The sequence below is a fragment of the Cherax quadricarinatus genome, chromosome 87 (assembly GCF_038502225.1).
Source record: "Cherax quadricarinatus isolate ZL_2023a chromosome 87, ASM3850222v1, whole genome shotgun sequence".
Taxonomy (NCBI): Eukaryota; Metazoa; Arthropoda; class Malacostraca; order Decapoda; family Parastacidae; genus Cherax; species Cherax quadricarinatus.
In genome coordinates, this window is record NC_091378.1 from 10,403,139 (window position 1) to 10,430,351 (window position 27,213).

The 27,213-nt window shown below is 41.4% G+C and overlaps 1 protein-coding gene across 1 annotated transcript; it reads right to left on the reverse strand.

Moving 5' to 3' along the window:
• Positions 1–859: 859 nt before the first annotated feature.
• Positions 860–25,951, reverse strand: LOC128703826 (neuroligin-2-like). Its single transcript, XM_070103775.1, has 6 exons — positions 25,815–25,951; positions 25,334–25,391; positions 23,243–23,371; positions 21,594–21,783; positions 2,948–3,033; positions 860–1,109 (listed from the first exon to the last, which is right to left on the reverse strand). Exons 1-6 carry the CDS (start codon positions 25,949–25,951, stop codon positions 936–938), a joined length of 774 nt encoding a protein of 257 aa, XP_069959876.1. The 3' UTR covers positions 860–935.
• Between the last annotated feature and the right edge of the window lie 1,262 nt (positions 25,952–27,213).

Below are 27,213 nucleotides of genomic sequence, written 5' to 3' on the forward strand. Positions count from 1 at the left end.
GGTTAACTAAGTTTATTTCAGGCTCGAGTACAAGGTTGGGTTCTGGTCAAGATAGCTACAGAAAATTTTAAGGTAGTGGGCAACACCTAATCTTATGGTTATGATCCATACCCAATCCAATAGATTTTATACACATCTCATTCTTATTATTTTGATGCATTATCAGTCCCTCAGTTCCATGGGTTTTGTTGTGTATACGTCTAAATTCACGTATATCATTTTTTCCCAAGTTTCCCTGCCTGGTGTTCTCTCGTACACTGCCAACACGCTCTAAAAACTCTCCTTACATCTCATCTGGCCTCTCCAGAGCGATACCTTGATGTTGGAGAAGAGCTCTTGATTCAAGAAATAGGAGCTATCCTCTCTCTCCTCGGATCATATCTGATTGCTTCTCATTCCCCAGACGCTGTATGACTCTTATTAGTTTACTGCTTCCCTATAATAACATTAACAATATAATAATAATAATAATAATAATAATAATAATAATAATAATAATAATAATAATGTCTTTACTCTTTTATTTAACTTATCTTAATCAACTTTGCATGTTATAACCATGTCTCTCTTAAATTCCATGTATGTCATTACCATGTGTAATCTGAGTTCCATGTCTGTCATGATCATGTCTAATCTAAGTTCCATGTTTGTCATGTCCATGTCTAATCTAAGTTCCATGTTTGTCATGATCATGTCTAATGTAAGTTCCTTTAATGTCATCACTATGTCTACTCCAAGTTCCTTATTTGTCGTGATTATATCTACTCTGACTACTTTGAACTTTAATGTTGTGAGGTTTATTTTTCAAATTTAATTTGGTAATTAATCCGCTGGTATATTTCTGAATCTCTTCTAGCTTCATTATTGTTAAAACAGTGGATTTTAAGCTCACCCAACCTCCAGTCGTAGATTAAAAGTCTCTCTCTCTCTCTCACTTACTCGAGTGGTTCACTCTTGACAATGACACCATCAATGATGGGCCCGAGGGGTGTGGTGAAGGAAGGAGTCAGTAGGTTCACAGACAACAGCTCCTCTACAGACTTCATCTGCAGACACTTCTTGAGAGCATCCTTGTCGTCGCTGCGGGGACAACCCAGCGCCTGGGCCACCTGCAACCACAAACACACGACTTCAACCAAAGGTATAAATAAAGTGTGTGGAACCCTGGAGACTCTATGCTTCCACCTCACAGAGGGAAAAATAGCGTGTCTTCTCTCGGCTATGGTATCGGCCTATTCTCTCAAGCGTTACACATACCTACAACTACGGACACACAGCTTAGACCACGATAAATGTATTATTAATTATTTGTTTTTAAAACCAAAATAAATCAACTTTTTTAAGTTGATTTATTTTGGTTTTGACCTGGTCATGTACCGGGCCGCAGGGGGCGCTGACCCCCGGAACACCTTCCAGGTATCCATTCCAGGTATACCCGATCCAATAGATTTTATGCAAATTCTAATTCTTATTATTATGGTGAACTTCTGGTCCCTCAACCATATAGATTTTGTTGTGAATAATCTACAGTGATGTTCAGTGAGGGTTATACAAAGGTGTGACACCTTGACTCAAGCCACACTAACGGGAGTCGGTGTGACTTGAGTCAGTCACATCCTTCAAGGGTGACTGATTAAGGGTATTGGAGTTATTCTCCTTTTGATTAGATATAACCTGACTACCTACCATTCCCCAGTCATTGTATGATCCATACGGGCATAGCGCTTCCTAGTGATGTTTGGGAAGGATTCACAATTTATCAGAGTGCCAAGTAATGACTCAGTGCCAAGTGATATCTTGAAGCTACAAGGATCTATTCAGAATGAATTACTAAAAAAAAAAAAAAAAACCTGACTCAAAATGGCTGCCTGAAAATGACTTGTTGAGAATAACTGACCGTTGATATCTGAAAATAACTAATTGAAAATAATTAACCGAAATAACTAACTGAAAGTGACAGAATAAGAAAGACTGAGAGTGGAAGTCTCACAGAAAACAGAAAAGTAATATGGCTCAAAAGTAATTTGCAAGGGGGAAAATGTAATTAGTAAATATGTCTCGGTTACTTGTTGATGCAACCCCTCAAGGAAGGTTCCTTGATGTTGGTGAGGGGCTCTTGATTTAGGGAATTGGATCTGTGCTCCAGTTCCCCGAATTAAGCCTGAATGCCTTCCACATCCCCCCCCCCAGCCGCTGTATAATCCTCCGGGTTTAGGGCTTCCCCCTTGATTATAATAATGATAATAATAATAATAATAATTGTTGATGCAAAAATTAGGTATATCAGCACTGTGCAGCAACCCCATTATAGCTGACAGACACTGTGGGAACACTCACATTGCGTTGCTACCTTATTCTGTATGATAGTTACATTGTGGGAACACCCACAATGTTCTGCTACTCTATTATACCTGATAGACACTGTGGGAACACTCACATTGTGCTACGGCTTTATTCTATATGATAGTTACAGTGTGGGAACACCCGCAGTGTGCTGCTACCTTACTGTATATAACATTCTTGTAAGGAGAGGAAACTGTATTTGTGTTATATTTCATCCCAGAGGGTTGTTTGCATTTATCTTTAGTGGTTAAATGTGTTATCTTTAGTGGTTAAATGGACGATGACGATATCAACAAGTATTCAACGGAGCATGAATAAGGGGAAGGTAATCAAATTTTCTCCAAGTTGTGATAACTTAAAAGACAACTCATAAAGAACTGGAATGAATAAATGGCAATGTCACATTGCCGGCAATGGTGAAGAAAAGGATTACGTTATAGAAATGGCTTTCAACGAGACAACGTTTTGCCCCTTCAGAGTTTTCATCATGTCCTTATGGAGTGAAATGTTGTCCTAATGAAAGCTGCATCTGTATTATTATTATGTATATTTTATTCACAGGAGTAAATGAGAGCGTGAAGACCGTGCCTCGCCTCTCACTCACCTGGATGGTGTACTTATACGGGTCCCAGGTGACGGCCCAGCGGCTGAGAGCAGAGCCACTCATCAATATAGCCCGGTGGAAGAGACCTGTGGGATTAAATGTGGAATGGGTAGGTCAGTAACCTCGCTCAAGATCCAAAGATGTTATACAGAAATCGCGAACAAGCGATACAAAATGCAAAACATCCACGGGAGGAGCTGAAAGATAGTTCTAGGCTTTTTGTGTTGCAATCAACACATTATTAGGAGCTTGCAATGTTTTAGAAAAAAGGAAGAGATACAGGCAAATACTATCACTCTAGCAAAGGTGCTCCTGTGATCGTACCTGCTTGGACTTCCTCTTCCTCTTTATTGCAACATTGCAAACTCCTGATGATGTGTTGATTGCAACATGAAAAGCCTACACGTATCATTCAACTCCCCGCGTGCTTGTTCTGCATATATATATATATATATATATATATATATATATATATATATATATATATATATATATATATATATATATATATATATATATATATATATATATATATATGTGTGTGTGTGTGTGTGTATATGTGTGTGTGTGTGTGTGTGTGTGTGTGTGTGTGTGTGTGTGTGTGTGTGTGTGTGTGTGTGTGTGTGTGTGTGTGTGTGTGTGTGTGTGTGTGTAGGTTGGTAGACAGCAACCACTCAGGGAGGTACTACCGTCCTGCCAAGTGAGTAGGATTGCTGGTGTCTTTTGTCTGTCTCATAAATATGCAAGATTACAGGTACGTCTTGCTACTTCTACTTACACTTAGGTCACACTACACATACATGTACACGTTTATTTATACACACTCATCTGAGTTTTCTTTGATTTTATCTTAATAGTTCTTCTTCTTATTACTTTTCCTTTTATATCCATGGGGAAGTGGCATAAGAATCTTTCCTCCGTAAGCCATGCGTGTTGTATTAGTCAACTAAAATGCCGGGAACAATGGGCTAGTAACCCCCTTTCCCTGTAATAGTTACTAAAAAGAATAAGAAGAAGAAAATTGTCGAAGTGGGATGTTTGAATGTGCGTGGATGTTGTGCAAATGATAAGAAAGAGATGATTGTGGATGTTATGAATGAAAAGAAGCTGGATGTCCTGGCTTTAAGTGGAGAGTTTCAGTGGAGAGGAATAAATGGGATTAGGTCTGGGGTTTCAAATAGAGTTAGAGCTAAAGAAGGAGTAGCAATAATGTTGAAGGATAAGCTATGGCAGGAAAAGAGGGACTATAAATGTATTAATTCAAGGATTATGTGGAGTAAAATAAAGGTTGGATGTGAAAAGTGGGTTATAGTAAGCGTATATGCACCTGGAGAAGAGAGAAGTGTAGAGGAGAGAGAGAGATTTTGGGAAATGTTGAGTGAATGCGTGGGGAGTTTTGAACCAAGTGTGAGAGTACTTGTGGTTGGGGATTTCAATGCTAAAGTGGGCAAAAATGTTGTGGAAGGAGTAGTAGGTAAATTTGGGGTGCCAGGGGTAAATGAAAATCGGGAGCCTTTAATGGAGCTATGTGTAGAAAGAGGTTTCGTAATAAGTAATGCATATTTTATGAAGAAGAGGACAAATAAATATACAAGGTATGATATGGCACGTAATGAAAGTAGTTTATTAGATTATGTATTGGTGGATAAAAGGTTGATGGGTAGGCTCCAGGATGTACATGTTTATAGAGGGGCAACTGATATATCGGATCATTATTTAGTTGTAGCTACAGTTAGAGTAAGAGGTAGATGGGACAAGAGAAAAATGACAACAACAACTAAGAGGGAGGTGAAAGTGTATAAACTAAGGGAGGAGGAAGTTCGGGTGAGATATAAGCAACTATTGGCAGAAAGGTGGGCTGGTGCAAGTATGAGTAGTGGGGGGGTTGAAGAGGGTTGGAATATATTTAAAAATGCAGTATTAGAATGTGGGGCAGAAGTTTGTGGTTATAGGAGGGTGGGGGCAGGAGGAAAGAGGAGTGATTGGTGGAATGATGAAGTAAAGGGTGTGATAAAAGAGAAAAAGGTAGCTTATGAGAGGCTTTTACAAAGCAGAAGTGTTATACGAAGAGTAGAGTACATGGAGAGTAAAAGAAAGGTGAAGAGAGTGATGATAGAGTGGGAGAGGCAATGTCAAGAAATTTTAATGAAAATAAGAAAAAAATTTGGAGCGAGTTAAGTTAAGAAAGTCTAGGGAACGAATGAATATGTCAGTTAAAAACAGAGTAGGGTAGTCACTGGATGGAGAGATGGAGGTTTTGGGTAGATGGCGAGAATATTTTGAGGAACTTTTATTAAATGTCGACGAAGAAAGGGAAGCGGTAATTTCATGCACTGGTCAGGGAGGTATATTATCTTTTAGGAGTGAAGAAGAGCAGGATGTGAGTGTGGGGGAGGTGCGTGAGGCATTACGTAGAATGAAAGGGGGTAAAGCAGCTGGAACTGACGGGATCATGACAGACATGATAAAAGCTGGGGGGGATATAGTGTTGGAGTGGTTGGTATTTTTGTTTGATAAATGTATGAAAGAGGGGAAGGTACCTAGGGATTGGCGGAGAGCGTGTATAGTCCCTTTATATAAAGGGAAGGGGGACAAAAAAGATTGTAAAAATTATAGAGGAATAAGTTTACTGAGTATACCAGGAAAAGTGTACGGTAGGGTTATTATTGAAAGAATTAGAGGTAAGACAGAATGTAGAATTGCAGATGCCTGTTACTCTCCTTATCATCTAATGCCATTGGTTTTCCTATGTTCACCAATAATTCTTCCTCATTCTTCCTATAACTGGTTTCCTTAAAACTCACACTGTCGCTACACTCAGAATACCTTGATTTTCCACGAAAACCCATACCACTGTCTATTTCTTGTTTAAAGACCTAACAGCTCCCTCCACTGCGTTAGCCAGTGCTCCTACCCCAAACCTAGATAAGTGAACCCCATCCCTGGCATACATGTCATTTCTGCCATAGAAGAGGTCCCAGTTGTCTATGAATGTCACTGCATTTTCATTACAGTGTTTGTCCAGCCAGCAGTTGACACCAATTGCCCTGGACAACCATTCATTTCCAACTCCTCTCCTGGGCAAAATGCCACAGATTACAGGGTTCCCACCTTTCTTCCTAATTTTCTCTATTGCTGTCCTATACCTGCTAATCAGGTCTTCACTCCTACGTCTGCCAACATCGTTGCCTTCTGCACTGAGGCAGATAATAGGATTGCTCCCATTACCTTTCATGATGTCGTCCAGACGGCTAACAATATTCCCCATCCCAGCCCCAGGAAAACATACCCTCTGCCTCGTCTTCCTGTCCCTAAGACAAAATGCCCTGTCCATAAATTTCACTTGAGTGTCCCCAACTAAAACAATGTTCTTACCTTCACTGGTGGAGTTCGTAGAGACGTTTTCGATTGTCTTCGTTGGTGTTTCAAGGGATGTCGACTCACTCTCCTCTGCCAATGATTCCTTGGTACTCATAGCGACGTTTCCAGTGGACAACACACATTCGTCTTGTAACACCGAAAATGGGTTGGAAGTCTCCACAGCAGTCTTCTGGATCTTCGTTGTTTCTGCCACTCCAACAGTCTTCTTGATTTTGAGCTTCGTTCCATGTTGGCCGGCCACTGACCAGGTTCCTCTCTTGACCTGAGGACTCACAACAGGAGGATTACTTCGAATCCTCTTGTTTTCCTCCGTCCGTCACCGTATTTCAAGCTTAGCAATCCTAAGCTCCTCTTTTAGCTGCTGGCAGAGTTGCTCAAGAGAGGACATCTTAGGCAGATTCACGGAGAACACACTGGACAGATCTTCACAGAGCTAAGTACAGGTCACCACACACACACACACACACACACACACACACACACACACCTTAAGGGAGGGTAAAGGAACGATGAAACACTCATATCATAGTTTGCATATCACCGTCATTACTGCATCGGCTTCCTTTGATCGAACCTGAATTCCTTCCAGCTACCTCCCTCCTCCCCTCCCTCCCTCCTCCCCTCTCTCCCTCCTTCTCTCCCTCCCTCCCTCTGCTCCATACCTCCTCCTCTTCTTACTTCACCCCATTAACCCCCCTCCCCATTTCTGTCCGAAATCAATTAGCAGGGGAGGATGGTTCATAATTCAGGCCGGGTTCATGCCAAGGTGCTTCCATCGCATTAGGCTGTCTGTCTGATAGGTGAATGGATAATGCTATCTTAATGTGGAGAGGGGAGGCGAGGGGAATGGTGGGAAGGGAGGAATTTAGAGGGGAAGGAGGCAGATGGGCGGAGGGGAGAGTCAATAGAGCGTCTTCTGTTAACAGCGTCTGAGTCAAATGAGCAACGTAATTAGCATTTGGAAAGGAGCTCGGGTGGGGGAGGGGTGATGGGAGGGGGGGGGAAGAGGTGATGGGGAGATGTTTGATGTGAGGGGAAGGGAGAGGAACGATGATGGGAATGGGAGGGCAATACTTGAGGGAAAAAGGACTGTGATTAGTGCAAGAGGGGGATAAGGGTTGTGAATTAATTTAGTGGAAGAGTCAGTAGTGTTGTGAATTTAATAATGTGTGTGTTTTATTTAGCTCGTTGAATTTATCAATAATCATCGTAGCTTTCCCTGAAGCTATGTATTGCTTCTTCTTCTCTAGTCTCTTGCACATCTTTATTACCAATACCGTAAAACAGTTTCCAGTAGCCTTTATATATCTGTATATTAGTATTCCGTCTATGTATCATATGTATATTTGTATTCCATCTATGTATCATTTGTATATCAGTATTCGATCTATGTTTCCTTGTTCTGGATACACCCCTGCTGAGTGTCAACGTTGTCTAGGTCTCTTAGTATCTTGTACGTTGCGATCATGTTTCCTCTCCTCGTTTTTCTTCTGTCGAGACGTTTAGTTCGTATAGTCTGCATTAATTCCTGTTGCTTCCTGTCTTCACTAATATTCTTATGGCGGATCTTTGGACAAGTTGCTAGAGCCCAGTCTCTTGCGCGAACTGGACGGACGGTTGAACCTCAGCTACTAGTCGCGCTGGATGACCCGTCCGGGTTTAGCACTTCACATTAACATAGTAAAACATCTTGGATTATTTTAGTTTTGCGTGTTTAATGGGATGTGAACTGGACGTCCGTGCTGCATGATCTGCCATGTACGTAGTAACCCGAATGATTTATTTCAGCTCTTGGATGAATTAGGAAGTTTGGTAGTGTGGTGAACGGCAGTTATTCTCTGTGATTAATATGTTATATGGGACAAGATCTTCTGGAATAAGCCAGACTGTGAGAGCAGCGCACCTCTCTTGCACTTAGTGGCCAGAGGATCGAGCCTGCATTATTCCTCGAACTGAAAGACCCACATAGGTTAAAAGCTTTACGTAAATGTACTACTACTAGTAATAATAATAATAATAATAATAATGATAATAATAATAATAATAAAACTATATATACTTCTACTACTACTATTAATAATAATAATCAGGACACAAGTTTTGTGTGATATTAATCCTTTCACGTTGAGAAATAAAAACGGAAATGCAGAGGAAACGTGTGACAACGTTTCGGACCATTTTGGATCCTCATCCAGTCGTGATCTAATAATGATCCAGGATAAACCGAATCTAAGTCTGAAGTTTCAGTCTGTTTCAGCGAGTAACTCTTCTTATTCATGACATGTGTTCTCTTAGTCTTCTTCCTCATGACATGTGTTCTCTTAGTCTTCTTCCTCATGACATGTGTTCTCTTAGTCTTCTTCCTCATGACATGTGTTCTCTTAGTCTTCTTCCTCATAACATGTGTAATCTTAGTCTTCTTCCACATGACATGTGTACTCTTAGTCTTCTTCCACATGACATGTGTTCTCTTAGTCTTCTTCCACATGACATGTGTACTCTTAGTCTTCTTCCACATGACATGTGTACTCTTAGTCTTCTTCCACATGACATGTGTACTCTTAGTCTTCTTCCTCATGACATGTGTTCTCTTAGTCTTCTTCCACATGACATGTGTTCTCTTAGTCTTCTTCCACATGACATGTGTTCTCTTAGTCTTCTTCCTCATGACATGTGTTCTCTTAGTCTTCTTCCACATGACATGTATACTCTTAGTCTTCTTCCTCATGACATGTGTACTCTTAGTCTTCTTCCTCATGACATGTGTTCTCTTAGTCTTCTTCCACATGACATGTGCTCTCTTAGTCTTCTTCCACATGACATGTGTTCTCTTAGTCTTCTTCCTCATGACATGTGTTCTCTTAGTCTTCTTCCTCATGACATGTGTACTCTTAGTCTTCTTCCTCATGACATGTGTTCTCTTAGTCTTCTTCCTCATGACATGTGTACTCTTAGTCTTCTTCCACATGACATGTGCACTCTTAGTCTTCTTCCACATGACATGTGTTCTCTTAGTCTTCTTCCACATGACATGTGTACTCTTAGTCTTCTTCCACATGACATGTGTACTCTTAGACTTCTTCCACATAACATGTGTACTCTTAGTCTTCTTCCTCATGACATGTGTTCTCTTAGTCTTCTTCCACATGACATGTGTTCTCTTAGTCTTCTTCCACATGACAGGTGTTCTCTTAGTCTTCTTCCTCATGACATGTGTACTCTTAGTCTTCTTCCTCATGACATGTGTTCTCTTAGTCTTCTTCCTCATGACATGTGTACTCTTAGTCTTCTTCCACATGACATGTGTACTCTTAGTCTTCTTCCACATGACATGTGTTCTCTTAGTCTTTTTCCACATGACATGTGTTCTCTTAGTCTTCTTCCTCATGACATGTGTACTCTTAGTCTTCTTCCACATGACATGTGTACTCTTAGTCTTCTTCCACATGACATGTGTTCTCTTAGTCTTCTTCCACATGACATGTGTACTCTTAGTCTTCTTCCACATGACATGTGTTCTCTTAGTCTTCTTCCTCATGACATGTGTACTCTTAGTCTTCTTCCTCATGACATGTGTTCTCTTAGTCTTCTTCCACATGACATGTGTTCTCTTAGTCTTCTTCCACATGACATGTGTTCTCTTAGTCTTCTTCCTCATGACATGTGTTCTCTTAGTCTTCTTCCACATGACATGTGTTCTCTTAGTCTTCTTCCTCATGACATGTGTTCTCTTAGTCTTCTTCCTCATGACATGTGTACTCTTAGTCTTCTTCCTCATGACATGTGTTCTCTTAGTCTTCTTCCACATGACATGTGTTCTCTTAGTCTTCTTCCACATGACATGTGTTCTCTTAGTCTTCTTCCACATGACATGTGTTCTCTTAGTCTTCTTCCACATGACATGTGTTCTCTTAGTCTTCTTCCTCATGACATGTGTTCTCTTAGTCTTCTTCCACATGACATGTGTACTGTTAGTCTTCTTCCACATGACATGTGTTCTCGTAGTCTTCTTCCACATGACATGTGTACTGTTAGTCTTCTTCCACATGATATGTGTTCTCTTAGTCTTCTTCCTCATGACATGTGTTCTCTTAGTCTTCTTCCACATGACATGTGTTCTCTTAGTCTTCTTCCTCATGACATGTGTACTCTTAGTCTTCTTCCACATGACATGTGTTCTCTTAGTCTTCTTCCACATGACATGTGTTCTCTTAGTCTTCTTCCACATGACATGTGTTCTCTTAGTCTTCTTCCACATGACATGTGTTCTCTTAGTCTTCTTCCACATGACATGTGTTCTCTTAGTCTTCTTCCACATGACATGTGTTCTCTTAGTCTTCTTCCACATGACATGTGTTCTCTTAGTCTTCTTCCACATGACATGTGTTCTCTTAGTCTTCTTCCACATGACATGTGTACTGTTAGTCTTCTTCCACATGACATGTGTTCTCTTAGTCTTCTTCCTCATGACATGTGTTCTCTTAGTCTTCTTCCACATGACATGTGTTCTCTTAGTCTTCTTCCTCATGACACGTGTACTCTTAGTCTTCTTCCACATGACATGTGTTCTCTTAGTCTTCTTCCACATGACATGTGTTCTCTTAGTCTTCTTCCTCATGACATGTGTACTCTTAGTCTTCTTCCACATGACATGTGTTCTCTTAGTCTTCTTCCACATGACATGTGTTCTCTTAGTCTTCTTCCACATGACATGTGTTCTCTTAGTCTTCTTCCTCATGACATGTGTACTCTTAGTCTTCTTCCACATGACATGTGTACTGTTAGTCTTCTTCCACATGACATGTGTTCTCTTAGTCTTCTTCCTCATGACATGTGTTCTCTTAGTCTTCTTCCACATGACATGTGTTCTCTTAGTCTTCTTCCACATGACATGTGTTCTCTTAGTCTTCTTCCTCATGACATGTGTTCTCTTAGTCTTCTTCCACATGACATGTGTACTGTTAGTCTTCTTCCACATGACATGTGTTCTCTTAGTCTTCTTCCACATGACATGTGTACTGTTAGTCTTCTTCCACATGACATGTGTTCTCTTAGTCTTCTTCCTCATGACATGTGTTCTCTTAGTCTTCTTCCACATGACATGTGTTCTCTTAGTCTTCTTCCTCATGACATGTGTACTCTTAGTCTTCTTCCACATGACATGTGTTCTCTTAGTCTTCTTCCTCATGACATGTGTTCTCTTAGTCTTCTTCCACATGACATGTGTTCTCTTAGTCTTCTTCCACATGACATGTGTTCTCTTAGTCTTCTTCCACATGACATGTGTTCTCTTAGTCTTCTTCCCCATGACATGTGTTCTCTTAGTCTTCTTCCACATGTCATGTGTTCTCTTAGTCTTCTTCCACATGACATGTGTTCTCTTAGTCTTCTTCCACATGACATGTGTACTGTTAGTCTTCTTCCACATGACATGTGTTCTCTTAGTCTTCTTCCTCATGACATGTGTTCTCTTAGTCTTCTTCCACATGACATGTGTTCTCTTAGTCTTCTTCCTCATGACATGTGTACTCTTAGTCTTCTTCCACATGACATGTGTTCCCTTAGTCTTCTTCCACATGACATGTGTTCTCTTAGTCTTCTTCCTCATGACATGTGTACTCTTAGTCTTCTTCGACATGACATGTGTTCTCTTAGTCTTCTTCCACATGACATGTGTTCTCTTAGTCTTCTTCCACATGACATGTGTTCTCTTAGTCTTCTTCCTCATGACATGTGTACTCTTAGTCTTCTTCCACATGACATGTGTACTGTTAGTCTTCTTCCACATGACATGTGTTCTCTTAGTCTTCTTCCTCATGACATGTGTTCTCTTAGTCTTCTTCCACATGACATGTGTTCTCTTAGTCTTCTTCCTCATGACATGTGTTCTCTTAGTCTTCTTCCTCATGACATGTGTTCTCTTAGTCTTCTTCCTCATGACATGTGTTCTCTTAGTCTTCTTCCACATGACATGTGTTCTCTTAGTCTTCTTCCACATGACATGTGTTCTCTTAGTCTTCTTCCACATGACATGTGTTCTCTTAGTCTTCTTCCTCATGACATGTGTACTCTTAGTCTTCTTCCACATGACATGTGTACTGTTAGTCTTCTTCCACATGACATGTGTTCTCTTAGTCTTCTTCCTCATGACATGTGTTCTCTTAGTCTTCTTCCACATGACATGTGTTCTCTTAGTCTTCTTCCACATGACATGTGTTCTCTTAGCCTTCTTCCTCATGACATGTGTTCTCTTAGTCTTCTTCCACATGACATGTGTTCTCTTAGTCTTCTTCCTCATGACATGTGTTCTCTTAGTCTTCTTCCACATGACATGTGTTCTTTTAGTCTTCTTCCTCATGACATGTGTTCTCTTAGTCTTCTTCCTCATGACATGTGTTCTCTTAGTCTTCTTCCTCATGACATGTGTTCTCTTAGTCTTCTTCCACATGACATGTGTTCTCTTAGTCTTCTTCCACATGACATGTGTTCTCTTAGTCTTCTTCCACATGACATGTGTACTGTTAGTCTTCTTCCACATGACATGTGTTCTCTTAGTCTTCTTCCTCATGACATGTGTTCTCTTAGTCTTCTTCCACATGACATGTGTTCTCTTAGTCTTCTTCCTCATGACATGTGTACTCTTAGTCTTCTTCCACATGACATGTGTTCCCTTAGTCTTCTTCCACATGACATGTGTTCTCTTAGTCTTCTTCCTCATGACATGTGTACTCTTAGTCTTCTTCGACATGACATGTGTTCTCTTAGTCTTCTTCCACATGACATGTGTTCTCTTAGTCTTCTTCTACATGACATGTGTTCTCTTAGTCTTCTTCCTCATGACATGTGTACTCTTAGTCTTCTTCCACATGACATGTGTACTGTTAGTCTTCTTCCACATGACATGTGTTCTCTTAGTCTTCTTCCTCATGACATGTGTTCTCTTAGTCTTCTTCCTCATGACATGTGTTCTCTTAGTCTTCTTCCTCATGACATGTGTTCTCTTAGTCTTCTTCCACATGACATGTGTTCTCTTAGTCTTCTTCCTCATGACATGTGTACTCTTAGTCTTCTTCCACATGACATGTGTTCTCTTAGTCTTCTTCCTCATGGCATGTGTTCTCTTAGTCTTCTTCCACATGACATATGTTCTCTTAGTCTTCTTCCACATGACATGTGTTCTCTTAGTCTTCTTCCACATGACATGTGTTCTCTTAGTCTTCTTCCACATGACATGTGTTCTCTTAGTCTTCTTCCACATGACATGTGTTCTCTTAGTCTTCTTCCACATGACATGTGTTCTCTTAGTCTTCTTCCACATGACATGTGTACTGTTAGTCTTCTTCCACATGACATGTGTTCTCTTAGTCTTCTTCCTCATGACATGTGTTCTCTTAGTCTTCTTCCACATGACATGTGTTCTCTTAGTCTTCTTCCTCATGACATGTGTACTCTTAGTCTTCTTCCACATGACATGTGTTCTCTTAGTCTTCTTCCACATGACATGTGTTCTCTTAGTCTTCTTCCTCATGACATGTGTACTCTTAGTCTTCTTCCACATGACATGTGTTCTCTTAGTCTTCTTCCACATGACATGTGTTCTCTTAGTCTTCTTCCACATGACATGTGTTCTCTTAGTCTTCTTCCTCATGACATGTGTACTCTTAGTCTTCTTCCACATGACATGTGTACTGTTAGTCTTCTTCCACATGACATGTGTTCTCTTAGTCTTCTTCCACATGACATGTGTTCTCTTAGTCTTCTTCCTCATGACATGTGTACTCTTAGTCTTCTTCCACATGACATGTGTACTGTTAGTCTTCTTACACATGACATGTGTTCTCTTAGTCTTCTTCCTCATGACATGTGTTCTCTTAGTCTTCTTCCACATGACATGTGTTCTCTTAGTCTTCTTCCTCATGACATGTGTTCTCTTAGTCTTCTTCCTCATGACATGTGTTCTCTTAGTCTTCTTCCTCATGACCTGTGTTCTCTTAGTCTTCTTCCACATGACATGTGTTCTCTTAGTCTTCTTCCACATGACATGTGTTCTCTTAGTCTTCTTCCACATGACATGTGTTCTCTTAGTCTTCTTCCTCATGACATGTGTACTCTTAGTCTTCTTCCACATGACATGTGTACTGTTAGTCTTCTTCCACATGACATGTGTTCTCTTAGTCTTCTTCCTCATGACATGTGTTCTCTTAGTCTTCTTCCACATGACATGTGTTCTCTTAGTCTTCTTCCACATGACATGTGTTCTCTTAGTCTTCTTCCACATGACATGTGTTCTCTTAGTCTTCTTCCTCATGACATGTGTACTCTTAGTCTTCTTCCACATGACATGTGTACTGTTAGTCTTCTTCCACATGACATGTGTTCTCTTAGTCTTCTTCCTCATGACATGTGTTCTCTTAGTCTTCTTCCACATGACATGTGTTCTCTTAGTCTTCTTCCACATGACATGTGTTCTCTTAGTCTTCTTCCTCATGACATGTGTTCTCTTAGTCTTCTTCCACATGACATGTGTTCTCTTAGTCTTCTTCCTCATGACATGTGTTCTCTTAGTCTTCTTCCACATGACATGTGTTCTCTTAGTCTTCTTCCTCATGACATGTGTTCTCTTAGTCTTCTTCCTCATGACATGTGTACTGTTAGTCTTCTTCCACATGACATGTGTTCTCTTAGTCTTCTTCCTCATGACATGTGTTCTCTTAGTCTTCTTCCACATGACATGTGTTCTCTTAGTCTTCTTCCACATGACATGTGTTCTCTTAGTCTTCTTCCTCATGACATGTGTTCTCTTAGTCTTCTTCCACATGACATGTGTTCTCTTAGTCTTCTTCCTCATGACATGTGTTCTCTTAGTCTTCTTCCACATGACATGTGTTCTCTTAGTCTTCTTCCTCATGACATGTGTTCTCTTAGTCTTCTTCCTCATGACATGTGTTCTCTTAGTCTTCTTCCTCATGACATGTGTTCTCTTAGTCTTCTTCCACATGACATGTGTTCTCTTAGTCTTCTTCCACATGATATGTGTTCTCTTAGTCTTCTTCCTCATGACATGTGTTCTCTTAGTCTTCTTCCACATGACATGTGTTCTCTTAGTCTTCTTCCACATGACATGTGTTCTCTTAGTCTTCTTCCACATGACATGTGTTCTCTTAGTCTTCTTCCTCATGACATGTGTTCTCTTAGTCTTCTTCCTCATGACATGTGTTCTCTTAGTCTTCTTCCACATGACATGTGTTCTCTTAGTCTTCTTCCACATGACATGTGTACTCTTAGTCTTCTTCCACATGACATGTGTACTCTTAGTCTTCTTCCACATGACATGTGTACTCTTAGTCTTCTTACACATGACATGTGTTCTCTTAGTCTTCTTCCACATGACATGTGTTCTCTTAGTCTTCTTCCACATGACATGTGTTCTCTTAGTCTTCTTCCACATGACATGTGTACTCTTAGTCTTCTTCCACATGACATGTGTACTCTTAGTCTTCTTCCACATGACATGTGTTCTCTTAGTCTTCTTCCACATGACGTGTGTTCTCTTAGTCTTCTTCCTCATGACATGTGTTCTCTTAGTCTTCTTCCTCATGACATGTGTTCTCTTAGTCTTCTTCCTCATGACATGTGTTCTCTTAGTCTTCTTCCACATGACATGTGTTCTCTTAGTCTTCTTCCACATGATATGTGTTCTCTTAGTCTTCTTCCTCATGACATGTGTTCTCTTAGTCTTCTTCCACATGACATGTGTTCTCTTAGTCTTCTTCCACATGACATGTGTTCTCTTAGTCTTCTTCCACATGACATGTGTTCTCTTAGTCTTCTTCCTCATGACATGTGTTCTCTTAGTCTTCTTCCTCATGACATGTGTTCTCTTAGTCTTCTTCCACATGACATGTGTTCTCTTAGTCTTCTTCCACATGACATGTGTACTCTTAGTCTTCTTCCACATGACATGTGTACTCTTAGTCTTCTTCCACATGACATGTGTACTCTTAGTCTTCTTACACATGACATGTGTTCTCTTAGTCTTCTTCCACATGACATGTGTTCTCTTAGTCTTCTTCCACATGACATGTGTTCTCTTAGTCTTCTTCCACATGACATGTGTACTCTTAGTCTTCTTCCACATGACATGTGTACTCTTAGTCTTCTTCCACATGACATGTGTTCTCTTAGTCTTCTTCCACATGACGTGTTCTCTTAGTCTTCTTCCACATGACATGTGTTCTCTTAGTCTTCTTCCACATGACATGTGTACTCTTAGTCTTCTTCCACATGACATGTGTTCTCTTAGTCTTCTTACACTTCCATGAGGTCTTTTTTTATTTTTTATATTTTTTTACACAGGGTTTGACAAGATTAGGTTAAGGATCCCTAACTTTATTAACAAGTTAAGGATTCGTAACTTTATTGACAAGCTAAGAGCTGTTACCTACATCAGCTCACCTGAAAGTGTTTTCATTGTTATGAAACATACAAGTATGGAACAGGATGAAGTTGGAGCCATCTGTGGACCAACATTTTCATTTGATCAACTGACTTTATCTCGTTAATATCTTTGTGCTTTTCTTTGGACTGAATCTGAGTGGCCACTTTTTCTGATATTTGTGTTGCTGGTCTAAGCCGTTGCCAGGAAACACCTCACTTGTTTACAATTCTTCTTTGATTTACATCATTTGCAATGTTTTCTCTTTTTATCCCTTCCATGCGCAGAATAAATATTATACGCACAAGAATGATATCAGTGTGTGTTGCTGTGCAATGGGTAATAACTAATACTCTGTACACCCCGTGAGCCTTGGTCATAGACTGGGCAGGGGGTGCGCTGACCCCCGGAGCACCCTCCACGTATACCATTAACAGTGAATTTGTAATTAGCATAGATCTCAGGTGTGTAAGAAGCTGAGTGAATAAACAGTAAGAAATAATTAAACTGTTAAAGTATAAATACCATCTATGATTGTATCCTGTGAAAAAAGACACTTACGTACAGTTCAGAACATTTATTAGAGAGGAAGCGTTTCGCCACGAGTGACCTCTTCAGGACTAAAGTAACTCGTGGCGAAACGTTTCCTCTTATAAATGTCATGAACTGTGTCTCTTCCCACAACTTGTCGGTATTACCAGACTATTTTTCAAAATTGTATGTTGTTGTTAACACGTCAGCCGTCTCCCACCCAGGCAGAGAGAAGGGGTTACTAACCCTTTGGTCCTGGCATTTTAGTCGCTTCTTATGAGAAAGAAACACTTTTACCATCATTCGCATTATCACTGTGTTGCCAGAGACTGGAAGATACGACAGTGCAGATGTGAATCTGAACAGCAAATATCCCAAACCATTATACTTCCCACCTCCAGGACTCAAGTCCGGCTAACCTGCTTCCCTGAATCCGTTTACAAAATATTATCCTGCTCACACTCCAACAGTTCGTCAAGTTCCAAAAACCATTTGTTTTCACTCCTATCTAACACGATCATACTGTATGTAGTATGTCCAAGCCCCTTGTACACAAAACCTCCTTTACCCCCCCTCCCTCCATCCTTTCATACAAACGGTTTTATAATTATTTTAAGATAGGTGAAACTCCTCAAAGAACTCTCCGCGCGTGTGTCGTAGGTACACTTACATCACCCTGGTGGACATCTGGGTAACATAAATCTGTGTCAGTGTAACTGGTGATTTCTATGAGTACTCTTATGCATGAATTTCCCATGATGTTCACTTTGGAAAATCTTGTCTGGCTACAAGACTACAAGTTGAGATAAGCTGTCTGTGAAATCAGTCTATAAAGTTAAGAATAAATTTAAAAATCGCTTATTATTCTTCTAGAATAGTTTGAATTTGAGTAATATATTTAATTGTTATGCCGTACTAATGAACTTTTGCGAAAGTTTTAAAATACATACTATTAAATGAACTTTTTCTATTATTTTCAGTATTCTGTGAGTATCTGATTCCTTTATCTAAGGTGAAAGATAGTATTCAGAATATGAGATGCGAGCTTGTGTATGGCCAAGTACAACCTATCTACCAGGAATTTTGCGTGTAAATCAATTTTTCACGAGCACATATCTTACATCTTTAAATTGTCACTTGGTCGTATTTTAGGAAGGGTTGTTGTACAGGGCGAGTCACTCGTCAAACCCCATTTTCCCTAAACACAGATCAGTTATGAAGAGTGAAATGCTCGATACCGGCTATACTACGTACAATTTCCCATATAATAACATTTGCTTTTCATCCCATGCTCCAGGGGCTGCACTAGGGTCAGAGCGATTGTTACACGTGTGTCTGATTCTGACGCTGTTTGCATCTTGCTGTATTGGCCGTGTTGTATCAAGTCTACCTGATACTGAATTTCCGGTACTTAGTAGAGTCCCTTCAACAGTGGAATAAGCTGCGGCCCTCTCCCTAGTAGCCTATCACGCCAACCCCAGTAAATGCAAATACATGTCTTGAATGTTAAAGGCCATGTTACCGTAGAATTCAGAGCCGTTAGGTTAATTAATTAAAAAATTGGATATCCATTCAGAATCTAACACTTGTTTTAAAGAAGGGCATTTGAGTGGTGCTGTGGACCTGACATTTCCACATGTAAATAGCGTGCTGAAAATTTCCAGCCAAGACATAACTCGCAGCAATGGTTTCAAGTTGGAAAAATTCAGATTCAGGAAGGATATAGGAAAGCACTGGTTTGGTAATAGAGTTGTGGATGAGTGGAACAAACTCCCGAGTACAGTTATTGAGGCTAAAACGTTGTGTAATTTTAAAAATAGGTTAGATAAACACATGAGTGGGTGTGAGTGAGTGTGAGTTGGACCTGACTAGCTTGTGCTGCTGGGTCTGGTACAGTGCTCCATCCTTCAGTGGGGATGACCAGACTGGGTGGGTCATTGGTCTAATCCGGGAGGGGACATGGACCTGCTCCGCATGGGTCAGTAGGCCTGTTGCAGTGTTCCTTTTTTCTTATGTTATGTTCTTATGTCCCGGCTGCAGCCGATGTAAAACTGCATGACTGTCTGTTGTCATACAGCATATTGAGTCCACTTGCTGGTTGTATTGCGCACAGCAAGTACAGGTACCAATTATTCGATAGCCAGTTGAATCCTGCCTATACTGATTAAAGAATTCCCCCATCCAAAGCATTTCGACGCACTTCGCCCCTCAAGGGAGGTTCCTTGACGCTGGTGAGGGGCTCTTGATCTAGGGAATTGGATCTGTGCTCCAGTTCCCTGAATTGAGCCTGAATACCTTCCATCCCTCCCCCCCACATGCGTTGTATAATCCTAAGGGTTTAGCGCTCCCATATGATTATAATAATTATAATAATCGACGCACTTCGAGTAAATGTCAGTACATAGTCAGGATCTTGCAAGAAACTGTACTGGAAGTGAATTACCTGGTTTAATATATTTGTAGATTAGAGATTGTTTAATAATATTTTTTTAATATGTATTTATTGGACGTATATGGAATTTATGTGTTTATTAGAAGCATTCTTTATGACAGTGTTTTGTATCAAGAGATTTTTGTGCACCGTGTGATGTAGGGTATATAGTGTATAAGTTATTTATCTAGTCCATAAGGACCTAGGATTGTACATATTCTAACCACCACCACCACCACCACCTCTACCACTACCAACCACCACCTCCACCACCACCTCTACCACTACCAACCACCACCACCACCTCTACCACTACCAACCACCACCACCACCACCACCTCTACCACTACCAACCACCACCACCACCTCTACCACTACCAACCACCACCACCACCACCACCACCTCTACCACTACCAACCACCACCACCACCACCACCTCTACCACTACCAACCACCACCACCACCACCACCTCTACCACTACCAACCACCACCACCACCACCACCTCTACCACTACCAACCACCACCACCACCACCACCTCTACCACTACCAACCACCACCACCACCACCACCTCTACCACTACCAACCACCACCACCACCACCACCACCTCTACCACTACCAACCACCACCACCACCACCATCTCTACCACTACCAACCACCACCACCACCACCACCACCTCTACCACTACCAACCACCACCACCACCACCACCACCACCTCCACCACCACAACCACCACCACCACCTCTACCACTAACAACCACCACCACCACCACCACCACCACCTCTACCACTACCAACCACCACCACCACCACCACCACCTCTACCACTACCAACCACCACCACCACCACCACCTCTACCACTACCAACCACCACCACCACCACCACCTCTACCACTACCAACCACCACCACCACCACCACCACCTCTACCACTACCAACCACCACCACCACCTCTACCACTACCAACCACCACCACCACCTCTACCACTACCAACCACCACCACCACCACCACCCCTACCACTACCAACCACCACCACCACCACCACCACCTCTACCACTACCAACCACCACCACCACCACCACCTCTACCACTACCAACCACCACCACCACCACCACCTCTACCACTACCAACCAACACCACCACCACCACCTCTACCAACCACCACCACCACCACCACCTTTACCACTACCAACCACCATCACCACCTCTACCACTACCAACCACCACCACCACCACCTCTACCACTACCAACCACCACCGCCACCTCTATCATTGCCAACCACCACCACCACCTCTACCACTACCAACCACCACCATCACCACCACCACCTCTACCACTATGAACTACCACCTTACCACTACCAACCACCACCACCACCACCACCATCACTACCACCTCTACCACTATGAACTACCACCTCTACCACTACCAACCACCACCACCACCACCACCACCACCACCTCTACCACTACCAACCACCACCATCACCACCACCACCTCTACCACTATGAACTACCACCTCTACCACTACCAACCACCACCACCACCACCACCACCACCACCACCACCTCTACCACTACCAACCACCACCATCACCACCACCACCTCTACCACTACCAACCACCACCGCCACCTCTATCATTACCAACCACCACCACCACCTCTACCACTACCAACCACCACCATCACCACCACCACCTCTACCACTATGAACTACCACCTCTACCACTACCAACCACCACCACCACCAGCACCACCTCTACCACTACCAACCACCACCTCTATCATTACCAACCACCACCACCACCTCTACCACTACCAACCACCACCACCACCACTACCACCTCAGGTACTTACCTTGTGATCCCTGAGCCACAGGTGACATGAGCAAGAAGTTAGCAAGAGCTGCTCCTGTACCATGACCGAAGATGGTAACACTGTCGGGGTCGCCGCCGAAGTTAGCGATATTTTCCTTCACCCAGTGAAGACCCGCAATCTGGTCCAGCAGTCCATGGAAATATAAACACAAATGCAGTATAATGTGATCCTTTATTGACAACGTTTCACCCACACAGTGGGCTTTTTCAAGTCACACACAGATCTACCTGGGGTTGGAAGGTACGGGAGTATTTATAGTCATGTTCAGAATGTTGAGGTCAGGTGGAGAATGCTGCATCTGATGATCTACCGGGTGGGGTTATAGAGTCTTGGGTAGCTTGGCAGGGGTATTGGACAAGTTGTGAGTAGACCTTCTGCAGTGTTCTATGTTCTTATGTGGGATAGCGATGAAGAAGTTTCTTGGCGAGTGGTTCAGCTATGTTATAGAAGCCATTGTTCTGGTTGAAATTGTTGGTTATAGAGATAAGCGATGATTCCAGGATTCTTCGGTATTGAGTGTTGTCTTCTGTGGCGATAAGTCTTGAGTTTCTGTAGTTAATTAAATGGTTGTGTGAATTGCGATGTTGTACACAGGCATTCCTTGTATCGTCAGTCCTGCTGCTTGCATTGTTTCGTGTTCTGAAATACGTGTTTGGAGGTCTCTTGACCATCAAGGACATCACCAGTAGTAGACAGGACAAGCCTCCATCCTCTGCAGGGGTATACATAATCCCTTGTAATGACTGCAACAAATTATATGTGGGCGAAACATCAAGAGACCTCCAAACACGTATTTCAGAACACCAATATGCAAGCAGGACTGACGATACAAGGAATGCCTGTGTACAACATCGCAATTCACACAACCATTTAATTAACTACAGAAACTCAAGACTTATCGCCACAGAAGACAACACTCAATACCGAAGAATCCTGGAATCATCGCTTATCTCTATAACCAACAATTTCAACCAGAACAATGGCTTCTATAACATAGCTGAACCACTCGCCAAGAAACTTCTTCATCGCTATCCCACATAAGAACATAGAACACTGCAGAAGGTCTACTCACAACTTGTCCAATACCCCTGCCAAGCTACCCAAGACTCTATAACCCCACCCGGTAGATCATCAGATGCAGCATTCTCCACCTGACCTCAACATTCTGAACATGACTATAAATACTCTCGTACCTTCCAACCCCAGGTAGATCTGTGTGTGACTTGAAAAAGCCCACTGTGTGGGTGAAACGTTGTCAATAAAGGATCACATTATACTGCATTTGTGTTTATATTTCCATTGTGTCGGTATTTTATACCATTTATTTCCACACCCGTGTTATGGTTTGTTTGCAATCGTGTCATTACGATTTCGTGAGTCAGTTATTCTAACCTTTTCCCTCAAGGATACCAACCACAACAGTCAATTAAAACCCGGAGTAATGTATGTCAGCATAGTGTAACCTTCCCGATGTGACTATATAACTTGCATACATCCTGTAATTGTTAATAAAAAGTGTATTATAAGTTAGCATCACACACTAAACTCAGTCCTGATAAAATATTTTTTCCCTAAAACAATATAAATAATAGCATTTTCTACAATTTTCGTGTTTCTTATGTTAATACCAATGTTAAGTCAACTGTGAACAGCCGGTGTGCGTGTGGTGGTTCACTTTCCACACCACAGCTCTTGTCCCCACACTCTTCTTTCTGTGCCCAGTTGTACAACTCATCTGATAAGTTTTCAATAATGACCTAAAATGCAAGTTTTTAATTGAAATAATTATCCAGTGATAACAAGTTATAGACTGCAATTTTATTTAGTCATTGGATTTCATTAAACCGACATAAGACTGTAAATTGCTATCTGTTAATTAAAAATGTAATTATAATATTGTAGTGACTTCATTCACGTTTTGGTTTGGCATTTATTTTACTCATACCACATTAAGAAAGACAACAGACCTTAAACACCATGCGAGAGCTTCCTCCCTACAAACTGTGTTTACATTAATACGCTAGGCATGCATCCTAGTCTTTTTACATTTGATTCCCTAGGAAATTTGTCGCTACTAAAGTACTGTGGTGATGATGGACATCAGGCGTACAGAAAGGAAAAACAGAGCTAACACGTAACAGATATATAAATTGGTGAGGAGATTATGGCTGCTGGAGATGTCTTATTTGATATCCCTTGTTCTTCAACTTCTAATTCAGATACTCTGATGAGTACAAATAGGAAGCACGTCAGTCGCGTGCGTAGCAAATGGAGGATCAAACCTCCACTACGTCTAGCGCTAAATGACCCACATGGGTTTAGAGTTTAACATGAATTTAAAATATATTTTTTTTTTTTTTTTTATCACACCGGCCGATTCCCACCAAGGCAGGGTGGCCCGAAAAAGAAAAACTTTCACCATCATTCACTCCATCACTGTCTTGCCAGAAGGGTGCTTTACACTACAGTTTTTAAACTGCAACATTAACACCCCTCCTTCAGAGTGCAGGCACTGTACTTCCCATCTCCAGGACTCAAGTCCGGCCTGCCGGTTTCCCTGAATCCCTTCATAAATGTTACTTTGCTCACACTCCAACAGCACGTCAAGTATTAAAAACCATTTGTCTCCATTCACTCCTATCAAACACGCTCACGCATGCCTGCTGGAAGTCCAAGCCCCTCGCACACAAAACCTCCTTTACCCCCTCCCTCCAACCCTTCCTAGGCCGACCCCAACCCCGCCTTCCTTCCACTACAGACTGATACACTCTTGAAGTCATTCTGTTTCGCTCCATTCTCTCTACATGTCCGAACCACCTCAACAACCCTTCCTCAGCCCTCTGGACAACAGTTTTGGTAATCCCGCATCTCCTCCTAACTTCCAAACTACGATATATATATATATATATATATATATATATATATATATATATATATATATATATATATATATATATATATATATATATATATATATATATATATATATATATATATATATATATATATATATATATATATATATATATATGCATCTAATTCAGGTTGACATTAAAGGTGCAGCCTGAGGAAAGGTGAAGTAATTCATTCTCCTCCAAAACTTTTGTCACACAGTGAAGAAGGTGCTAGAAACAGAGACTTCCCTTTTAATAAATAGTTTAGTCGCTATCAATATGTTTTTGTGATGATAGGCATCAGCAACCAGAGGAAATGTTCCATTATCTTCCTTGGGTTGGAGGTTTGGCACTGCAGCTGGAGGAGGAGGAGGAGAAGGAGGCCTTTGCTCAAGAACAGAGAAGAAATCAGATTTGAGAGAGGAATGGCAAATAATAATGATATACATGTTAATGCAAATGTCCTATAAGATGGGTTTAATATCAGGAGAGCAGCAACAATAGTGCCGAAGGTTAGTGAAGTTGACCCAGCCAAGTATTTTGATGTCGGAGAAATCCAGGTAGCTGCGCTGAGCAACATTGGGCGACAGTGTTGAACATTCAAGTGTGCAGAAAAGGTCTGGAGAGACTATCCACCATGTCTTCTCAGGAGTATCAGGACTAAGACTTAGAAGCAGATTATCATGATTCCAACTCGTCGGCTTTTGCCATTGTCTACCAGGACTACGACATGTAAGAGCTGCAGTCCTGAAAACCTATGTGTGGATACCTGTCAAGCACCGAAAAAATGTGTGCAACCTTCGTTGAAAGTTCGAAGAAACTTACCATGGGTTTGCCAACAGTAAAGAGACCTCTTTTACACAATAGTGTCGTGCTGCGGAGGCTGTCCAGGATTGCGACACATTAGTGCAATCTGTCCTACTTTAGAACTGTTTCTAACACTTCAGAAAATGCCAAGGAATATTTAGAAAATAAATAAATTGTAGAAGCAGGTGGAATAACGGATCTTTACGAGGTACATTACACACACATGAACGCCGACCTCCGGCTCAGCCTTCGAGTATGCAAGCAAAACCTAGAAAAGACTTACATAATAAAAATTATGTGTCTAAGGGGGCTTGTGTGCTTTAGCCAGCACAAGTTATTGATTTACCTGTATTCAGGTAACCTGTGACTGGCCAGAGCGTCCACAATACTGGCCTTGGTATATGACCTTTACGGATTCAGCGTCCTTCGCGAATGTCGTAGTAGTATAAGTCCAAATATCAGGTTCAGAACTTGATAAAATGCTTAGATTGGAAGATACCATTTCACGTTCAGCCGCAGTGTTGCCAAATGCAAAATCAACAGAGTGGGCACTAGCAGGTGCAGCCTCGATCTCGTACGGCCTGTGTCAATACTAATGAGGCGACGGAAGAGACTCTCCAACTGGAAGCAGTCCATAGCAGACAGGAAAACAATAAAAAGTATCTTAACAAATTGGTAATAAGAGACTGTATACACAGACTCAACCAGCCAAGTAATTAAAGCTACAATTCATTTGTTTTACAGTACTAGGGTAGCTGTGAATAAGTCACTACCTGGTGTTATGAGTTTCTGGGATTGCACCTCGGTGAGGTCCTCAGCAGCACGTGTAACATTTCCTGTGTATACTCCGGTTAATATCTTGTTCGAAGCCTACGGTGGGGCTATATATAACATTCATAAGCACAGCCTGTTTCTTGAGAGGATATTTTTCTCTGGCTATTTGTGTTTCCGAATTCCGTCCTCTGTTGAACCTCAGATGATATCTGTCAGTGTTTTCGAGCTTTCTGTTAATACAGTCACAGAGGAGTGGCAGGATAATACACTTGTGCTTCTTCACACAGTCCGTCTTGATAGTAGATATAGTCAGTATGAATTCAAGTATTTTATAAAGCGTACTTCAGTATACTTTTGAGGAAGGATTCACCACGCAGTATGGAGAAGCACCGAACGTGGAAAACTATACATGTGTTGGTGTGTATGAGAAATAGAGTGATAGAAGTGGCACACAACAATCCCATGGGTGGGCGTCAAGGTGTAAAGTGAACTTCGGTGAACGTGACAAGAATTTTTTTCCCCATCTTTGCATGACGACAGAAGTTTCCATTCATGTTTGAACGTGTGCTGCCTGTCGTATTATATGACAACCTGGGCACTCTAACACCAGCCTCATTCTTCCCATTTCCAGAAATTGGCAAATGTTTCTCCAAATTTATTTTAGATTGTGCTGGTTCTTTGCCTCGGGATCGTACGGTTAATTAATATCTCTTATAATTATGCGTAGCTCTACTCATTATCCAAAAGTACCACCATTGCGACGCATCACTGCACGGTCTGGTGACACTTTTTATCACACAAGCAGGATATCTTAAGGAAATGGAATTAGACCAGAGGTGGTACTAAACATCTGAGATCTTTATATTCTTCCCCATTTAAAAAAAACCAGTAATGTTTCTTTAGTGTACCATCCTGAATTTCAAGGTGCACTTAAAAGACTTCACTAGAAGCTGAGTAACATGTTCCATGCGACTATTCCTCCAGAGGACCTTTATCACTTCTCGGGGAAGACTGGATTGGCATTATACTTACTAAATGTCTTTCATACGATATTCATAAAATTTGAGATAGTTTCTTCATGCATGAGATCTGGCATGAGACCCTGAGAGTAGCATGAAGGACCA

Coding starts and splice junctions, on each gene's coding strand:
- LOC128703826 (XM_070103775.1), bottom strand. CDS start 25,951: ATGGACTGCTTCCAGTTGGAGAGTCTCTTCCGTCGCCTCATTAGTATT. Junction 25,392..25,814: donor CTGCGGCTGAACGTGAAATG/GTATCTTCCAAT, acceptor AATCCTGGACAG/CCTCCGCAGCACGACACTAT. Junction 23,372..25,333: donor TTACTGTTGGCAAACCCATG/GTAAGTTTCTTC, acceptor CTTGCATTTTAG/GTCATTATTGAAAACTTATC.